This window comes from Manacus candei, unplaced genomic scaffold (assembly GCF_025592945.1).
Source record: "Manacus candei isolate 608988 ecotype Guabito, Panama unplaced genomic scaffold, ASM2559294v1 h1tg000010l, whole genome shotgun sequence".
Classification (NCBI taxonomy): domain Eukaryota; kingdom Metazoa; phylum Chordata; class Aves; order Passeriformes; family Pipridae; genus Manacus; species Manacus candei.
The window spans coordinates 6,866,377-6,884,181 of record NW_026138058.1 but is presented as its reverse complement, the minus strand read 5'-3'; the positions used below and the strand labels follow the sequence as shown (position 1 = coordinate 6,884,181).

At 42.1% G+C, this 17,805-nt stretch overlaps 1 protein-coding gene across 5 annotated transcripts in view; it reads right to left on the bottom strand.

Annotated features, from left to right (window-relative positions):
* Positions 1-2,677: 2,677 nt before the first annotated feature.
* KCMF1 (potassium channel modulatory factor 1) overlaps positions 2,678-17,805 on the bottom strand; it is a 48,546-nt gene continuing 33,418 nt past the window's right edge. For all 5 annotated transcript variants that reach the window (XM_051777581.1, XM_051777580.1, XM_051777584.1 and 2 more), the window contains 4 exons: positions 12,858-12,959; positions 8,356-8,530; positions 5,784-6,066; positions 2,678-4,832 (listed from right to left, as the gene is read on the bottom strand). In XM_051777581.1, coding sequence (XP_051633541.1) covers positions 4,571-4,832; positions 5,784-6,066; positions 8,356-8,530; positions 12,858-12,959 — 822 coding nt within the window. In that variant the 3' untranslated portion in view covers positions 2,678-4,570. The remainder of the gene's footprint in view (positions 4,833-5,783; positions 6,067-8,355; positions 8,531-12,857; positions 12,960-17,805) is intronic.

Below are 17,805 nucleotides of genomic sequence, written 5' to 3'. Positions count from 1 at the left end.
GAAGTGAAGGTCAGCTACATCAGGGAAAAGATTCAATGATGTAACTGGAAAACTCTTCACATGCTGAAGGTACCCAGAGCTTTCCTGGTTTAGGTCTTCCGAGAGCCCCAGGAGCCAGTGGCACCTCTCTGCCTCCAGGGCCTTCTGACTGGTGGCATGGAATTGCCTTTGCTCCTTTACAACAGACACGTCTCACCTGCAGGTGTGCACACATCTGGATGTTTGGTTTCTGTGCCAAGCTGCGCTGTCAACAAGCTAACAGGGAGCACAACTCCGTGCCGAGAAGGGAGGTCTTGCAAACCCACCCTGAGCTAAGGGCAGAGAAGGGAACCTCCCAACTTCCCTGAACACAACCAGCCCCCCCACCCTCTCACAGTCCCAGGAAACTGATGAAGGCAGTCACCACAACCCCAAGTAAAACGTGAGGTGGATGCAAGCTAAAATGCATTTTCACTATCACACGTGATGTCTTTCTTTGGCTTTGACCCAAACAGAAAAAAAAACCCACCAGACCTCTGATTAAAACAGATCACAAGATACAAAAACGGACCAGAGTGATATTCCAAACAGCTTTTCACACTTGTTCCCACCTTCAACACCCTTGTTCCAATCCCGTCAACTGTTATGAAGTATTGGGATGACTGTATGCCCTTCTGTCTGCCCCAGAGAAGGGTTTTTGGCAGTCCTTACCAGCCGGAGGCTGCGCTGGAATGAAGGCTGGCACAGGCTCTGCTGACAGTGCAGCTCTGGTGTCCCACCAGCAGCTGGGGGTGCCCTGGGGGTGCCTCTGCCCGCTCAGTGCACGGGCACAACTCCAGGCCCAGCACACCCCCTGTGAGCAGCTCGGGACCCGCCCGTGGTGCTGCACATCCTGCCCACGGGCAGTCAGGCTCCCCTTGGCTTGTCAGTAACACTGCCTGTTACCAGGAATTTCTGCTGCCTAACAAACTGTTTTCTAGCTGGTAGCCTGGGAAACTCATTTTTGTCTGAATCACAGCAGAGTGAAACAATACTATTGTTACTGGACTTTTGAGGAAAATTATTGACCTGGACTGAGGCCAGGATGGAAACTGATGGATGACTAAAGCCAAGCATTTTGAAACCCTATGAACAGGGATCCCAAATGAGGCCCTTTGAACTCCCCTGGGCCACAGCGGCTGTGCCAGCACCTCTCTTGGAGCAGGATGCCTCTCGGAACTCATCGACCCACAGGTCTGAGAGCTCAGAGACCGTCATTGAAAACTGACAATGGGGCCTGGGTTGGTACCCCCTGCCCAAGGCTCAACCCTTTGCCCATGGAGAAATGCAAAGGCATTCAACGGTATTTCACTGAACTCAGGGGGAATTTTTAAGAGGTACCTTTGTACACACACACACACACACACACACACACACACACAGGTGCAAACATCCACGTCTGTGTGTGTGTGAATCCATTTCAGTGCCCTAGAGCAAGTGTAGCATCAACATTGTCATCTTAGAGTCATAATTAAGCTAACTCTTTTGCTTGTAGTAAATCCTATTGAGTCATTCTGTGAGTGCTAAATTACTCAGTGATTAAGTGCTGCCAAATCCTTTAGGTGTAAACCACTGAGCAATTCCAAGGCTAAGTTTGGCAAGGGGGCTCACTCTGAACCTCCAGACTCAAGGGGAGTGCATTCTCCATCCTTACCCTTTTGCATCCCCAGTCTCTGTGTACATTGTTCCAGTTTGACTCCAATAAAACTCTCCTTTGTGTTTCTATCTGCGTAGTAACAGAGTGAACGTGGCCACAGAACTTTTTTTGTATCAAAATTGCTTTTGCTGGTACCTTTGCCAGTGATTCTTTAAGTGACCTTAATCACCCCTTCACAATACAGGTTTCACTGCACCCAAGAACTGTGCAAATGCCAAGTACTAAGGCTCCCTTTTCTGGAAGGGTGGTGTCCATGTTGTGTACTGGGAAGTAGTTTGGGGGTTGTTTTTTCTGCCCCCTCACGTGGAAGAATAACCAACCCTCTACAGGAGTCTGCTGCAAAGCTGCTGCTGGCTGTTTTCACTGCAGCCCAAAGCACCCTGAAAATAAATGTTTTGGAAATACCCCACAAATACTAGCCTGACAAAGCTTACTCTGAGAAGGAAACACACTTCCCCGCAAATAGGAATTGGCAGACTACTCAAATAAATACCTTCCAAGTAGCCATTTTGTATTATTTTTAAACCTAAAAACCACTCAAAACCTCCACTCCCAAACAACTGAAGATTTGTAAGAGTTGATGTGATGCCCAAGGATACCTTTAAACCCAAGTCAGCATACATTCAGTCTCTAAGTATGGATAGTACTGGTCTGCATCCCCTTCAAAGCAAGCAGAGTGGAGTCTGGAAGTCATGCAATCCAAGTATCCTCTGGAGACCAGCCACACAAATACAAAATAACACCACACCCGAGAAGAGCCTCTTTTAAATGCATCTTGGTCTGTGCAATCTTGAATTCACCTACCTGTGAAGAGTTTAGGACTACGTACTTCATCACTGGCCAAAGCATCTGGTTTCAAAACATGCTTATGTAAATCACTCAGGATGTCTACATGACTTGATTTTGTGTTGGAATATACAGCTGGAATTAAAAACAGCTGCAGAAATTTCTGGAACAGAACTGTCTGCATGATACATCAAAACCAAAGAAAATCAACTGAACAACAGTCTTGAAAATGCTTTATTGAACCGTCTGTCTTATTGTAATGTGCAGAAGATGTGTTTGAAAAACTACAGCTTGAAAAATTTTTGAAAATCCTCAACAATCAATCAATAAAAAAAGTCCCTACTGGGGGTAACTCTCAGGATAACCAGAGGCCGCATGTAAAGTTTCCCTTGAAACATTTTCTGTTGCAGAGACTAAAAAAAAAAAAAAAAAACACAAAAAACCCCAACAAAGCTAGTGCTGCTCTACATGGAAACAATCAAAATTTGATGATTTAAAAAAAAAAAAAGGAGGGAACTTAAAGTTCAGTCTATGGGGTTGTTTCTTTTGCTGCTGTTATTTTGGATTAGCATACACGTCACAGTTTTGCTGAGAACACCACATGGTGTCCAAGTCTGTACAATGCTGCTGAGAAGGGAGGATACAGAGAAAGAGAGAGGGGGTGAGGTGAGAGATCTGGAAAGACACCATTATGATATAAGCCTAGTTTAAATTTTCATCAGAAGCTGTGTGCACTTTTGTTTTTATAATCTAACTTTACATTCAAAAAACCCCACACAACCAAAAAAAAAAAAAGAAAGAAAGAAAGAAAAAACCAAAACCAAACATACCCCTGTCCTTGCCTTGGGGCTATTATATAAATTTCTATGCACAAGAACACCATACTCTTTTTTTTTTTTTTTTCAAACCAGTAGGGTTAACAGTATAGGCATGTAGGTGGCATGATTCAACTAAAAGGCTTTGTCAACTTTTTCATACCAGAGAAAATAACCAAAAGAAATAATAAATAAAAGTGCTAAAGTTAGCATTAGGAATTCCATTGTAATATACTGACAGTCTGGGAATCCAAATCCTCTAGCTTTCCTGATACCGTCAAGTCTCTGCAAACTATGAAGCAAATACATAAATAACTCAATATGATTGAGGCTGTGAAAGGCTTTTTAAAACTAAGACAATATGATCCAGGTTAACTTTTTTTTTTTCTTTTTTTAAGAAACACAGTGAATATATGAATTGTCTACACCTGAATAAAACATATTTAACAATTAAAAAATTTTAACAACCACAACAAAGAAAAGCTTTAAACAAAAGTGAACGTCATTTGATTTCAGGGCACACAAAAGCCCCTTGCAGTAGCTTCCAGCAGTGGCCTTACTGTTGTGTCTCCTATAGATGCATAAAATGAAGATTAACTCCACACATTGAGGTGACGGCTGACAGGGCAACATAATGGTCACATACAGCAAAATGCCACACCCTGGTCACAACAATGTATCCCACTGCAGAGTTTCCATCCTGTGCAGGAACAGCACATGAAGATGTCATTCTGTCACATATTATTCAAAAGCTACTTTGTGGCCACAAAACTGCTACTCGGCACTAACCTTCTCCTCAGGTAACCTTTGAATAATGGGAAAGCTTTGTGTTTTTTTTATAGTTTTACTCCTTGTATTTAAATTTTTAAATGACAAGGTCACTAAAACTCATGCACGCTGCAAAAAACGTCATGCAGTAGTTAAGGTAAACCATCCAAGCAGTTTTTATTCATTAATATTCATAAATACACACAGCAGCTTCATTAGAGATTTTTCATTTTTTTTTCCTCTTCAGTTTGAATGTGGAGTATTAGGAGAGCCTTTTGCATGTCAAGGTACAGGACACAGAGCTTTCTGCTCTGCACTGCAACCTACATTTACCTGCTAGAAGTAAAAATTAGTTAAGTGGAAATGATTATCATATATATCTTTTCTCTCTTTCTTTTGAATGTACACAATGTAACAAGAGTGACAGACCTGAAATTACAATCACCAAAACAAACCCAAGATAGTTGTTGTCCACTTTCATTGGCAAATACAGCACAGAGGACATTGTCTGCAAAGTGGGATGTCATCAAAGAGGAGGTGGAGGAGGCTCGTTTCCTTTATTACTCTCTTTTAAATTTAGGTTTTCTAAAGCAACATCTAGAGGCATAATATCTACACAGCCCATAGCACCAAAATCTGCAATCTCCCCCCGCTCATCCTCATCTGAGGAGGAACTTTCTTCCTGCATCAAAGTGGACAGTAGAAGCTCCTGAACAAACAGGCTGCAGTCTGCCCGTTCACTTTCCATTGACTGACGCTCTGCTTCCGACATCTTCGGGTCATTCAACCTGTGCAGCAGCAAGGGGAAGAGAAGACAGGCAGTTGCTAAAAGCCCATTTCACCAAAGACACCACCAACAGGCACAGAGATGTGCTCAAAAGCCGCTCCCTCAGGACAGTCCTGCCTGCCCTTCCACATGTGCAGCACCGGCAACCTCTGGCCCCGCAGTGCGACAGGTACGGATTTAACAACTCACCCCTTCCCTGCTCCTGCAACAGCATTCAAAGTGCAGACTGAAGCTAGAGGAGAATCAAAAACTACTTATGAGGTTTCCTGCTATTCAGGTGTCTTTTAGGGAGAGCTGTTTCTCAGTTGAGTGCCTCCTTTGTTTCTACATCAACTTTTAAGCTCACATTTGCCATAAAATACGTTACATGTAAAGCCTCTGGATTGCTGAAGCACCATACAACGTTCATTCCACACTTCTCCTAGGGTACAGGGCATGTCCTGATAGGGGCAAGGAAACTGCTCACTCCAGCTCTGAAAGTCACAATATCCATGACACTTGCAGGTGCCTTGATTAAGGTTCTCAAATGAGTTTCTGATTGAAAGATGTCACATGGTACTATTTTGGACTCAGATAAAAATCCCTGTGACTCAAATCCAGGCTTCTTGGCACAGGAGCTGTTAAAATTCCCACACTCCTTCACAATACCAAACAAACAAAAATATGCTTGCAGAGGGCATGGCAAGGGAAATGTGGAAAACACCTTTATTTCAGGTCAATAGTCAATATTTTGAAAGAACTGGAATGCCATAGGAGGTGAATCCTCTTTAAAATAACCCTGGGATTTAAGTATAATTTCTAGACCAGGTAAGTATGCTGTTAATTAACACCACCCTAGTCATGTGCCTAACTCCAAACACCTAAAGTTTCACTGAGCTCTGTATCTCCACCAGAACTAAGGTAAACAGAAATTGTAAGAGGTAAACACAGGTAAACACACTGAACAAGTTACCTTGTAAGAAGGAACTGGGAATTCTGGATAGTCTGCTGACTGTTTTCTGTGTTAGATGTGTTGGTTGTTGTTGTGGATTGTGTCATAGTGGTGTTGACATTGATCGTGTTGGTGCGTCTGGTTGCATTGCGTGCAGTCTCCAGTTGTTGCCTTGCTGCCTGTGCATGTTGTCGTTCCAACTGCAGTTGCATCTGCAGCTGCTGTAACTGAGAAGCAGAAGGGCCAGAGGAGTTGAGCTGTCCTCCTGCAGAACGCCTCACACCTGATAGCTGAGATAAAAGCTCTGCCAGAGAAGAGAAAGCTACTATGACGAAAGATCTTAAATGAGCATCACACAACAGAATGAATACACCCTGAATTTCAGTGCATCGGTTCCTTCTTTTTTCAATCACCAACATCAAAGAACAAACAATGCTCAGAGAGCCCACGATCTTTAAAAAAAAAAAAAAACAAAAAAAACCAACACTTTTTTTTTTTAAAGTCTGAGCATTTAATGGCTCCGAAGGTGAGGAAGATTAAGAGCCAATCCATAGGTATTGTCTGGCAAATTATGTCCTCTGCAGCAATTCTCTGAGACTTCAAGTCAAAATACCAAATGACCCAGAAACTTGTTCATTTTCACTTTGGTTGATTTTTTTTTCCTTTCAACAATTGTTCCCTGAAAGCACAAGCTTCATCTTCCTGATTGCCCCAGAGGGAAGCTGTGCTGCAGCCAAGAGAAAAACTGTACCATTGTTTCAAACTTTTAATAAAAAACATTTAGCTAAGAAAACATATTGAATCATTGCTTCACATCAAAAGCATTTTGTAGGAATTTTTATTTCTGCTGGAATCACAGAGAAGGCCTAGCAATTAAAAAAACCCTCTGTTCTTAAGTCTTCCAAATCAGAAGGATGGAATGCTTATTGCAAGTTTCATCCACAAGGAATTTTTTGAAATAAGTATTAGCAGCAAATTACTGCTCAGTGTATTACTGCAGAATCTCTTCTACACCCTGTGTAGAAGGTACTTCTTATGTGAGCCAATTGCTGCAGTTGATGCAAGAGCAGAAGAAGCAGAAGACAATCCTGCTCCTGCCCCTCTCTTCCGCATCACAAAATTACTACGGAGGTCATGACAATTTTTCTCCCATTGCATTAACAAAATGTAACCATTCTAAAGCAAGCCTTCTTTGAGGGAATAAAGCAAAATACAAACTCAGAGTGGTCAAGTAATTTTCACCAGCAGTGACAGCAACAGCAAGATTTTATAACTTTTAATTACTACAGAATGCCACGGGGAGGGAAAAAAATTGTAAAAAAAAAAAAAGTCACTGATGCTACAAACTTCATTTAAACAGAAAAATTACTGTGGTCATTCCTATTTATTATGCCAGCAGAAAGGAAGCCACGTTGAAACTTCCAGACGTGATTTAGATATATTTATTCTCACTATAAGTTTAAGCTTAGATAATAGCAAAACAGTATTTTGGAAGCAGGTGTGAACTCGAGACAGTCCTGGAACAAGAAAGACACCCAGCTCAGTGCACTCTAAATGCAGAATCACAGCTTCCACCAAAAGAGAAAAGATGCAGAATAAGCCCATTTTACTCCACATGTAATGCTGCTAAGTGGGAAGGTCTTGTGAGGCTGAAAACAAACTTCAGCAGTCACTCCACATTTAACTGTGCTGAACTAGCTGCCCTTAGAAGAGAAAGATGATGCCTTGCACTGGAAGCTTCATGAACATATTCCCTCCTTGAACAAACCTGAGTCTTTTTCAGACCTCCTGTGACCTTGCTTAACTTATTTTCTTCTCTTGAAGGGCTAATTTAATTTATTCACAGATAATTTAATGAGTTTGACCAGGTCAGTAGAGCACCAGAGCCACTGAGTCTTACACTGGCATGGTCAAAGACCAGCATATGAAAATGTTTAGATTTCCCCTCAGGCAAAGCTATATGTGTTTTCAGAATTGTCTTTATTTTCTATTTTTAATTTCTTGTAAAAACCCCAGTTTTTTCAAATCAAAGCTAAACACAGGCCAAACAAGGTATTCCTGGGAATCTTGGTGTTGAAAATAAGACACTCTTCCCCTCATCACCATTTTTCTTACCTTGACCAAAACAGACCTCAAATACTTGCAACAGTAAGTTTATAAACGAATTTAGATGTACATCTTAAAATGAAGTCTGTAATATTAAATATGAAATAAAAGCCTGGCACTTGAACAGCAGCCTGGAGGCAAACTGAACCAATTTTAAACGTCCATTAGTATCAAACTGAGCTAATTCCATCCTCTTTCAGACATGCTCTCCTCCATATAAACACCTTTATCACGTGGCAAATTAAAATGACACATGCTAAATTAGGTGATGGAAGCTGGACACAAGCACCTACACAAATACTCAGTGCCAACACACAGGTTTGGGAATAAGCCTTACACTGCCTGGAATTCAAAGCACAAGCTACAAGCACTCTGCTCACTGGGGGATCCATCTACACAAGCAGCTTCGCAGCAACAGAAAGCAGGAAACCTTGAGTTTTACGTGAGAGGAGGACATCAGGGTAAAATCTGTGGTTGTGGCTCTTACCAGCTATAGGATCCATGGCTTCTCTATTGCTTGGAGAATAGGAACTCTGAGAAGATGAAAGCCCACCAGGGGAACTGGTAGTAAAGTGCATGTTTGATCTACGTGCACGGGGGCCTCCCAAACCCCGGCCTGGGTGGAACATCCTACGTACATGCCGAACGCCACTGGATTCATCGTAGCCAAGGTGTTAAGAAAACAGAACTGTTTGGCATTGAGTGTTAAATGACCAGGACATCTGATGGGTGAAATGCTCAGATGCACACTGCTCTTCACTCATAAAGTAATGATTCAACTTCTGATGCACACACTGAAGCTATGGTGCAAGTCAGACTTACTGATCTGGTAATTTTTTTGTTGTTGTTGTTGTTTTTTGAGGGGATCAAAATTTTCTAATCAGCGATATGAAAACAAACAAACAAAAAAAATACGTTCAGCCAAGCTTACTACTGAGACATAGGGATTTGGTTCTCCCTCCCCAGTTCTTATGTTAAGTGTTAAAAATATTTAAAAAGTTTATTGCCACTCCTATCAGAATTATGTAATAATTACTGTATTCCTTTTCACTTCTGTAATTCATGCTTTTATCCAAGAAATTTCACCACTTGAGTCCTTAGGAAAACTGTAGGTTTCTGGAGTATTCAGCACATCCATCACACCCCTTTGTTTTACCCTTTCTTCTTTTAGCCGAAGAAATACCACTAATTCCAGTTATGACAATGATGCTTCTCATTTTCCCATTTCCCTCCACTTCTCCCTATCAGATGCTTATATTTCCTGTCAAACCTTTTACAGGTTCTCTCATATAAATTTTGATGCAATCAACAGATTATTTTTGTCATAAAGTTGTCAACATGCATTTCTCCAAGGCAGTTCAGATAAGGCTTCCTCTTAAAAATCACTAGTATAATTCACTGGTGAAAAATAAAATAACATAGACTTTAATACTTTAACTGTTACTAGACTTTTAGCTTAGGTCCTCCATCTCCCATGCTTTTTATTTTTGTAATAGGATGCTCACCACTTGTATCTACTACAGTAAGGGCAGTGTACCTTGTACTTTTGATAAATCACAGTTATGATGCAGAACCTCCCAACATCACAGAGGTCAAGAACTTAAGACTGAAAGAAATTACTACACTCCTCATGGAAAGAGAGAGCTTCTGGCTATTACAAAAAGACACAAATAGATCACACAACACCTACAGGATGGACAAGGGATCAGACCCAGCCAGTATGGATTTAGAAAGGGGTAGGTCCTGTCTGACCAACCTGATTTCCTTTTATAATCAGGTGACCCACGTGGTGGATGAGGGGAAGGCTGTGGATGTGTCTGCCTGGACTTCAGCAAAGCTTTTGGCACCATCTCCCACAGCATTCTCCTGGAAAAGCTGTAGCCCAGCTTGGACAGGAACACTCTGTGCTGGGTTAGGAACTGGCTGGAGGGCTGGGCCCAGAGAGTGGTGGGGATGGAGCTGCATCCAGCTGGGATCCGGTCACCAGTGGTGTCCCCAGGGATCAGTGCTGGGCCCAGTCCTGTTTAACATATTTATCGATGATTTAGATGAGGGGATTGAGTCCATCATCAGCAAATTTGCAGATGACACCAAATTGGAGGGGATTGTCTATCAGCTGGAAGGCCGGAGGGCTCTGCAGAGGGACCTGGACAGGCTGGAGAGTTGGGCTGATTCCAAAGGGATGAGGTTCAACAAGGCCAAGTGCTGGGTCCTGCACTTTGGCCACAACAACCCCCTGCAGTGCTACAGGCTGGGGACAGAGTGGCTGGAGAGCAGCCAGGCAGGAAGGGACCTGGGAGTCTGGATTGACAGGAAGCTGAACAGGAGCCAGAGTGTGCCCAGGTGGCCAAGAAGGCCAATGGATCCTGGCCTGGATCAGGAACAGAGTAGCCAACAGGACCAGGGAAGTGATTCTGCCCCTGTACTCAAGCACTGGTGAGGCCACCCCTGGAGTGCTGTGTCCAGTTCTGGGCCCCTCAGTTCAGGAAGGACATTGAGGGACTGGAGCAGGTCCAGAGAAGAGCAGCAAGGCTGGTGAAGGGACTGGAGCACAAGTGCTGTGAGGAGAGGCTGAGGAAGCTGAGGTTGTTCAGCCTGGAGAAGAGGAGGCTCAGGGGAGACCTCATCACTCTCTACAGCTCCCAGAAAGGAAGGTGTAGCCAGGTGGGGGTTGGTCTCTTCTCCCAGGCAACCAGCAGTTGAATCCTTCTATATTTGAAAGCATTATTTTTTATAGCTCAAACATTCCCTAATTAAAAGTCATCTGGTGGCATCTCTGATTCTAGGGGGGAGAAGATGCTGCAGAAGCCTGAATTCTAATCAAATAACTTGTGTGTTTCAGCACGAAATTAATTTCACTCTGTAGCTTGAAAAATTTAAACTTCCTGGCCTACAGAGCTGTCAAGCCAATGTTGGAAGCCCACAGTCTAACCTTTGGTATAGTGTTACATAGTTATTAGGGATGTAAATCTTGTTAGAAAAAGCCTCATCAGGCACTTAGTTGTAATAGGTGACTCCCTTCTAAAGGGAACAGAGGGAATGTAGACCAGACCAAACTCACAGGGAAGTCTGCTGTCTCCCAGGGGCTCCGGTAAGGGACATTACTGGAAAACTCTCCAGTCTAATAAGGCCCTCTGATTACTGCCCATTATTGGTTGTTCAAACTGGCACTAACAAAACAACAAAGAGAAACCTGAGGGCAATCAAAAGAGACTTCAGGGCCCTGGGACAGGTAGTGATTTCCTCGATCCCTGCGGTAACAAGGAATAACACTGATAGGAATAGGTCAACGAGTGGCTCTGAGGTTGGTGTAATCGGAAAAATGTTGGGTTTGTTGACCACTGGATGATCTACTCAACACCTGGTCTACTGACACCTGATGGGATGCACCTTCCTCAGAAAGAAAAAAAGAGTTCTAGTGCAGGAGCTGGTGGGGCTTGCTGGCAGACCTTTAAACTGGCTTGGAAGGGGGAAGGGGAAAATACCAGGCTCGCCAGTGATGAGTGATGGGATGGTGTGCCAAAACTTGAGGACAGCAGCACTAATGGGATCCCTCCATCTGCCTCATGAGGTGTTGACTACAACATACCACACCTGAAATGTTCCTACACCAATGCACACAGCATGAGGAACAAACAAGAGGAGGTCGAAGCTTTGGCCCAGTCCCAGAGATTTGGCATCACTGGCATAGGTGAAACCTGGTGGGATGAGACCTGTGACTGGAGTGCCCTGTTGGATGGTTCCAGGCTCTTCAGCAGGGACAGGCAGGGCAGGAGAGGTGGAGGGATGGCACTGTGTGTAATAGAAGGGTTAGGAGGTATGGAGCTTACAGCTGGCAGTGGCACAGTTGGGAGCCTCTGGGTAAGAATCAAGGGGCAAACAAATAATGCAAATGTCATTGTGGGAGTCTGCCACAGACCTCCCAGCCAGGATGATGCCTCAAAGAATTATTCTTTGAGGAACTAAGGGACACTTCCAAGTCAACTGCCCTTGTCCTTATGGGGACTTCAGCTTGCCAGAAATTAACTGGGAGCATCACACAGCTGGACAAACCATGCCAGAAGATTCCTAGAAAACTTGGATGACAACTTTATGGAACAGGTCCTAAGGGAGCCAACTTGTAAAGATGCCCTCCTTGATCTGTTGCTTGTCCACAGAGTGGATTTCGTGACTAATATTCTTAGACTATTCTTTTTCCCTTTTTAAAAATCTTTAAACAAAAAGCTACTATCAAAGTTACAATGCAGCCTTTTTGTCTGTTTGTTTAAATGAGACACAAAGGAATAGTTCAGAGATTACTTACTGCAGGGATGCTACACAGCCTGCATGTCATTAAGTAAAAGCCCAAAATATATTTCATCAGTTAATTCTACGGAGGAAGACAATATTTTTAAAAAGAAAAATATTCCTAGAACAAGGATAAAAAAATCCCTAACAGTTCCACCTCTTCAGCCATCAAGCACAGATAAATCTGCATAACTAGCTGCTAAGGTAACTGAAAGACAGCATACTATTTCCCAAATATTTACAAATTATCAGTAACACTACGAAATCACATTATTAGATGATTCTGTTAAAATCAGCTAAGCAAATTTAAAATCTTCTGTCAAAACCAGCTAAGCTTGAATCATCTTGATGCCATAAATACACACAAGCACACTACTGAATCTTGATACACAAAATAGCATCAAGAGTAATGATCAGGCACGATAAACCACAGTGCAAGTAGGAAAACCTCTCTGTGTTGAAGTTCTTTCTGCTGTTAGAGCAAAAAGCATTTTCAAGTATACCTACAGTCTGTGCACAGTCTGGCATTTATACTTTTTTAGACTAGCAAATGAACCTGTTTATTTTTGACATACAATATGTTTACCAACCTAAATTTCACGAAAACCAAAATATGCCCCCTTGACTACAAAAATCAAACCAAGACATCGTGGCTGCTAGGTGAAACAGTCTAGCTTCTTTGCCTCAACTTGGAAAGGATATTAAATCTCTAGGAGCTCTGTGTTCCAGTGTAAGATGAGCTGCAAAGTCATCTGTTACGTGATTTGGATCCCCTCCAGGTAATGCTGCGCATATTGGACAAATCTGAAATGACAAAGCAAGAAAAAAACTCCGACTTTATAAAGTTTACAAAATAGAACTTACATCATTGAGTCAAACATCTTATGCTTTTAAAATCACATTCTAGGTATTCACAAACCCCTGGATGTCAACATATTCAAACAAACCCAGAAAATGTACTGAATTGCAGATATTAATTTAGTCATCCTTTACTTCATGATTTTCAGAATACTATGAAAACCAGAGTTATGATTTGCAAATTCTATTTTCAGTGTCTTGAAAATTAGTATTTGTATGCCAATTCTGCCACAGACTGAAGTCTAGTTACACAGGAGTGCTATTTGCCTGCTTGACACTCATCTCAGCAGAGGCATCAATGAAACTGCCCATAAGTATTGCCTAAGTATCAAACCCATCCCACCCAGCAGTGGTTGGATGGTTTTGTTTTGTTTTTAAACCAAAGCACACATTAACTAGGCAGACATACACTACTATTACAATTGCCATAATTATGACTTCTTTTTGAATGACTCCACAAACAGCTTGAAAAGCATCTTCCATTTTTTTTTACAGTAGCTGGGATGGAACATAAACCTCTTGCTCCCAGTGCTCTTCATGCTTATACCCAAGCTGTTGACAGCAGATCTCAAAGACCAAGGGCATTAAGGACACCTACAGAATAGTGCACATATCTGTCTTACTCTCATGGAGGTGAGAACGAGGTCTTGAAGAAAGTTTACTGTAAAATCTCGGCTGCTTTCAACAGCAACTGTTGCATCTAATGCCACTTTAATTTTAGGAGCCAGTTCTGAGCAGAAAACCAGGCATTTTTAAAAGCTTTTTGCTACAGTCTCTCCCCCCTTATTTTCCATGTTTAGCATTTGTCTTCATACATTTTTCACCACTACAGAAGCAAACAAGTGGACACACTACAGGGCACAACTTATCACAGCATAATATAATAAATCCTCAACTAAGCCAACATATCATACAGCTACTCTGTAGGGATATAGGAATGGATGTGTACTGGACAGATGGTTCTGAAGTCCATAAACTTCATTACAGCTGCCTAATCTTCAAGAACATGTTTCATACCAAGAGAATGCAGCACCTTCAAAGCAATCTTTTTTCATTTAAGCTACTCTGAGGAAGCAGAAACCCACCTCATGAAAAACAACACACTCCTGAAAGTAGCAAAGCAAAAGAAAGTTCTTTGCTAGTAGGACAAAGGCGTTATAAATTGCACATATTTGCCCAAAGAGACTCAGTCCTCAGAAAAACACCAGCTAAGAAAAAGTTACAAGAGAAGGAAGGAATCAAAGTATACCAACCCTAATTCTTAACATCAACTCAACTTTCAAGAACTCTGACCAAGAGAATTTACTAAAGAATTGTTACACACAAACACCAATTTAGTTAAGCTCTGACAAGAGTCACAACAAAGACTGCTGCATCACTGATTAAGTGTGACACAACTAAGAATCATTGTTAACTAGAACATGCATGAACAAATCCTGCAGTCAGAAGTTTCTCTTGAATTTATTAGCCTTTGTATTAAGAAATCACCATGCTTCCCTGAATGATGACTCCAAAGTCCTAAGTCAATTATACTCACAGAATACCTGCCAGTACTTGCCTATTCATGTGCAAAGCAACCACTTTAAGTGACAGCATTTCTGTAACCTCAACAAGAGTTAACTGTGATCCTCAAGAATGAATCAGAGATCATTCAAACTGTCTCAGATCGTCCATTTCATTGCAAGAAAAGCTCTTCTCAATTTTATCAACAAAGTATCAACAGCCTAGTACTCGAAGTTCATGTACAAGTAGCCTAGTCACTGCCTTGCTAAAGGTGAGAAAGCTGATGCAGTGCAATGTAATAGTAGAAAATTTGCACCTCTGTTCTGAAACGAGACTCGGAGACCACATTTGATGAAGTCTCCTAAAATTTTTGTATTTACAATGCCAGCAGACTTACACTGCATCTGATTTGGAACAGTCCAACTAAGCTGAAATCCAACACCAACAAAAAGACAAGGGTGACACTATAGTGGTTGTTTACTATAAGCCGCTTAACCAGGAAGAACAATCCATCAAGCAGGTCCTCTAGAGACATATAGCAGCAGCCTCACACTTGCAGAACCTGGTCCTCACGGGGGTCTTCAGCCACCCCAGTATCTGTATTGGAAGGACAACACAGCATGACTGTAACCCAGGAGGTTTCTGGATTGCTCTCATGGTAACTTCCAAGTGACAGAGGAGCCAATGACCAGAGGTGCTATGCTGGACTTCATACTCACCAACAAGAAGGGCTAATTCAGGATGTGAAGGTCATAGGCAGCCTTGGCTGCAGCAACCTTGGTGCAGTTTGAAATTCTGAGGGCAGGTAGGAGGATGAAAAAAAAAATCTCACAACCCTGGACCTCAGCAAAGGCCTCTTAAAAATATCTGTTTGGAGGAGTCCCATGAGATAAGACTGGAGAGTAGAGGGGCCTGAAGAAAGCTTGTTAATATTCTAGGATCATTCCTTCCATGCTCAAGAGTTCCCATCCCAATGAATATGAAGTCAGGCAAAAATGCCAGAAAGCCTACAAGACACTCTGGGCCAAACTCAAAACACAAAAAGAGAATATATGGAGGTTATTCTCCTGGGATGACCTTGGAGGAATACATAAACATTATCTAAGCATCACAGGGCAATGTAAGAAAAGCTAAAGCCCAAATCAAATAGAATCTGGTAAGCAATGCCTACTAAGTCTTCTAGAAGTGCATAGGAGGGACCTCAAAAAGCTGAAGAAATGGGCCAATGGGAACCTCACAAAGGGGGAAGTCCTGCAGCTGGAGAAGAACAACCCCAGGAACCAGCACACACTGGAGGCCAGTCATCTGGAACACGGCTCTGCAGCAAAGGACCTGGGGGTCCTGGTGGACCATGAGCCAGCAGTGTGTTCTTGTGGTAAAGAAAGCTAGTGGTGTCCTGGGCTGCATCAGAAAGAGTGTTGCCAGCAGGTTGAGTGTGGTGATCTTTTGCCTTCATCTAGCACAGGTGAGGCTACACTTGGGGTAGTGTGCCCAGCTCTCAGCTCCACATACATGAGACATGCACACACTGAAGAGAATTCAGCAAAAGGCTACAAGGATGATTTCAGGAATGGAGCATCTCTCCTGTGAGGAAAGGCTGAGAAAGATGGGACTGTTCAGCCTGGAGAAGGGACTGTTCAGCCTGGAGAAGATCTCTCTCAAGGGGAGATCTTACAAATGCACACAAATACCTGAAGGGAGCCTGAAAGGATGATGAAGCCAGGCAGCAACAGAACCAGAGACACTGGGCACAAATTCAAACACAGGAGGTTTCCTCATGAACATCAGGAAACACTTTTTCATTGTGAGGGTCACTGAGCATTGGCCCATGTTGCCTAGAGAGGCTGGGCAGTCACTGTCCTCAGTGTATTAAAAACTGTCTGAACACGGTCCTGGACAATCACCTGTAGGTGGTCCTGCTCAAGTGACCTCAGTGACTTCCAGAGGTCCCTTTCAACATCAGTCAGTCTGTGATTCCTACCCACAAACACCTAACATTGCTGTACATGCCTGAGAAAAATCAGCAGAAAGTAAACGTCTTACCTGCACCACCTCTGAATATAAAAATGGCAAACTTTAATTGAGCAAAAAATGCTTGTCTTACTCTTTGAAACATTGTGTATGGGGCTGGGGCTATAAGTGACTATCCCTGTAAACTTCCCTAAAGGTCTAAAAATATCTAAAATAAAACACATCTTTGGATAGACAGAGATACTACAACCGCTACAAGCTCGCTATCCAAACACAAACAATTGTTTGAAAACCTACAACCACGAACATTTAGAATCCATAACATTTTCCTCTTTAGTAATCTTGTAGCCTTTCACTGTCTCAGTAAGGCTACAGCACCCAAGCAGTTTGATGTCCATGCACACAAAACATTTATCATAAAAGCTAGATTCAAAAGTCAGCACAAACAGAGACAATTGTATTCGAGGATTAAAACATTGTCCTTTATCGGTGTTTGGAACAAAGATATAGCAGTGTTGCAGACTGATGCACAAAAAGTGGGGTTTTTTTTAAACTAATACAACTCTTTCAGGATTCACTGGACTAGCAGGTGTCTAAAATCACAAATTTAGGCTTTAGTTATTAGTTCAGAACTAGTACTGAGTTCTAGAAGTCACAGCTGCAAACAAGGCTGTGTCAAATTTAAAAACCTGAGATCCGTGAACATTTCTGTGTCAGGAACATATCACTGACACCAAGTGGTGCAAATCCGAATTGCAATACTAAGCCACTAAACCAAATAAAGTCATCCAAACGTGGAACTTTGAATGCTTGATGCTATGTTTGAAGGTTGTAAAGTTTAACAAAAACTCAAGGAGATTACAAAAATCATAGTGTGTCGCTGAGTTAAATAATGATTTAACTCAGTCCAGCTGATTGTGCAGTAAACTGTTCAACCTCCTATGTTTTCAAGAAAGGTCAGGACAACTTTGAGTCTCAAAAAAGGTGAACAAACAGCCTTTCATATCACTCCTTCACCCAAGTTCCATAATAGGCTTGGAGAGAAATAATTCATTTTCTTCCACAGAATGTCTTGAAAGTTAAGAAAAGTATAAGATTAGAATAGGGAACTACTTATAATTAATTTCTTCATAATGCATTAGCAATGAGTAACACACTTCAAGCATCACTTTTTTTCTAGGAATCTCTGGCAAAACAGTCCATCAGAGAACAACACCCTGCATGTCATTCTGCTAAAACACCTTCTCCTTCTCCCAAGGTCAATCAAGATAGCAGGAGCTAACATCTCTGACTGAAGTATTTCTGTTGACACTTGTTT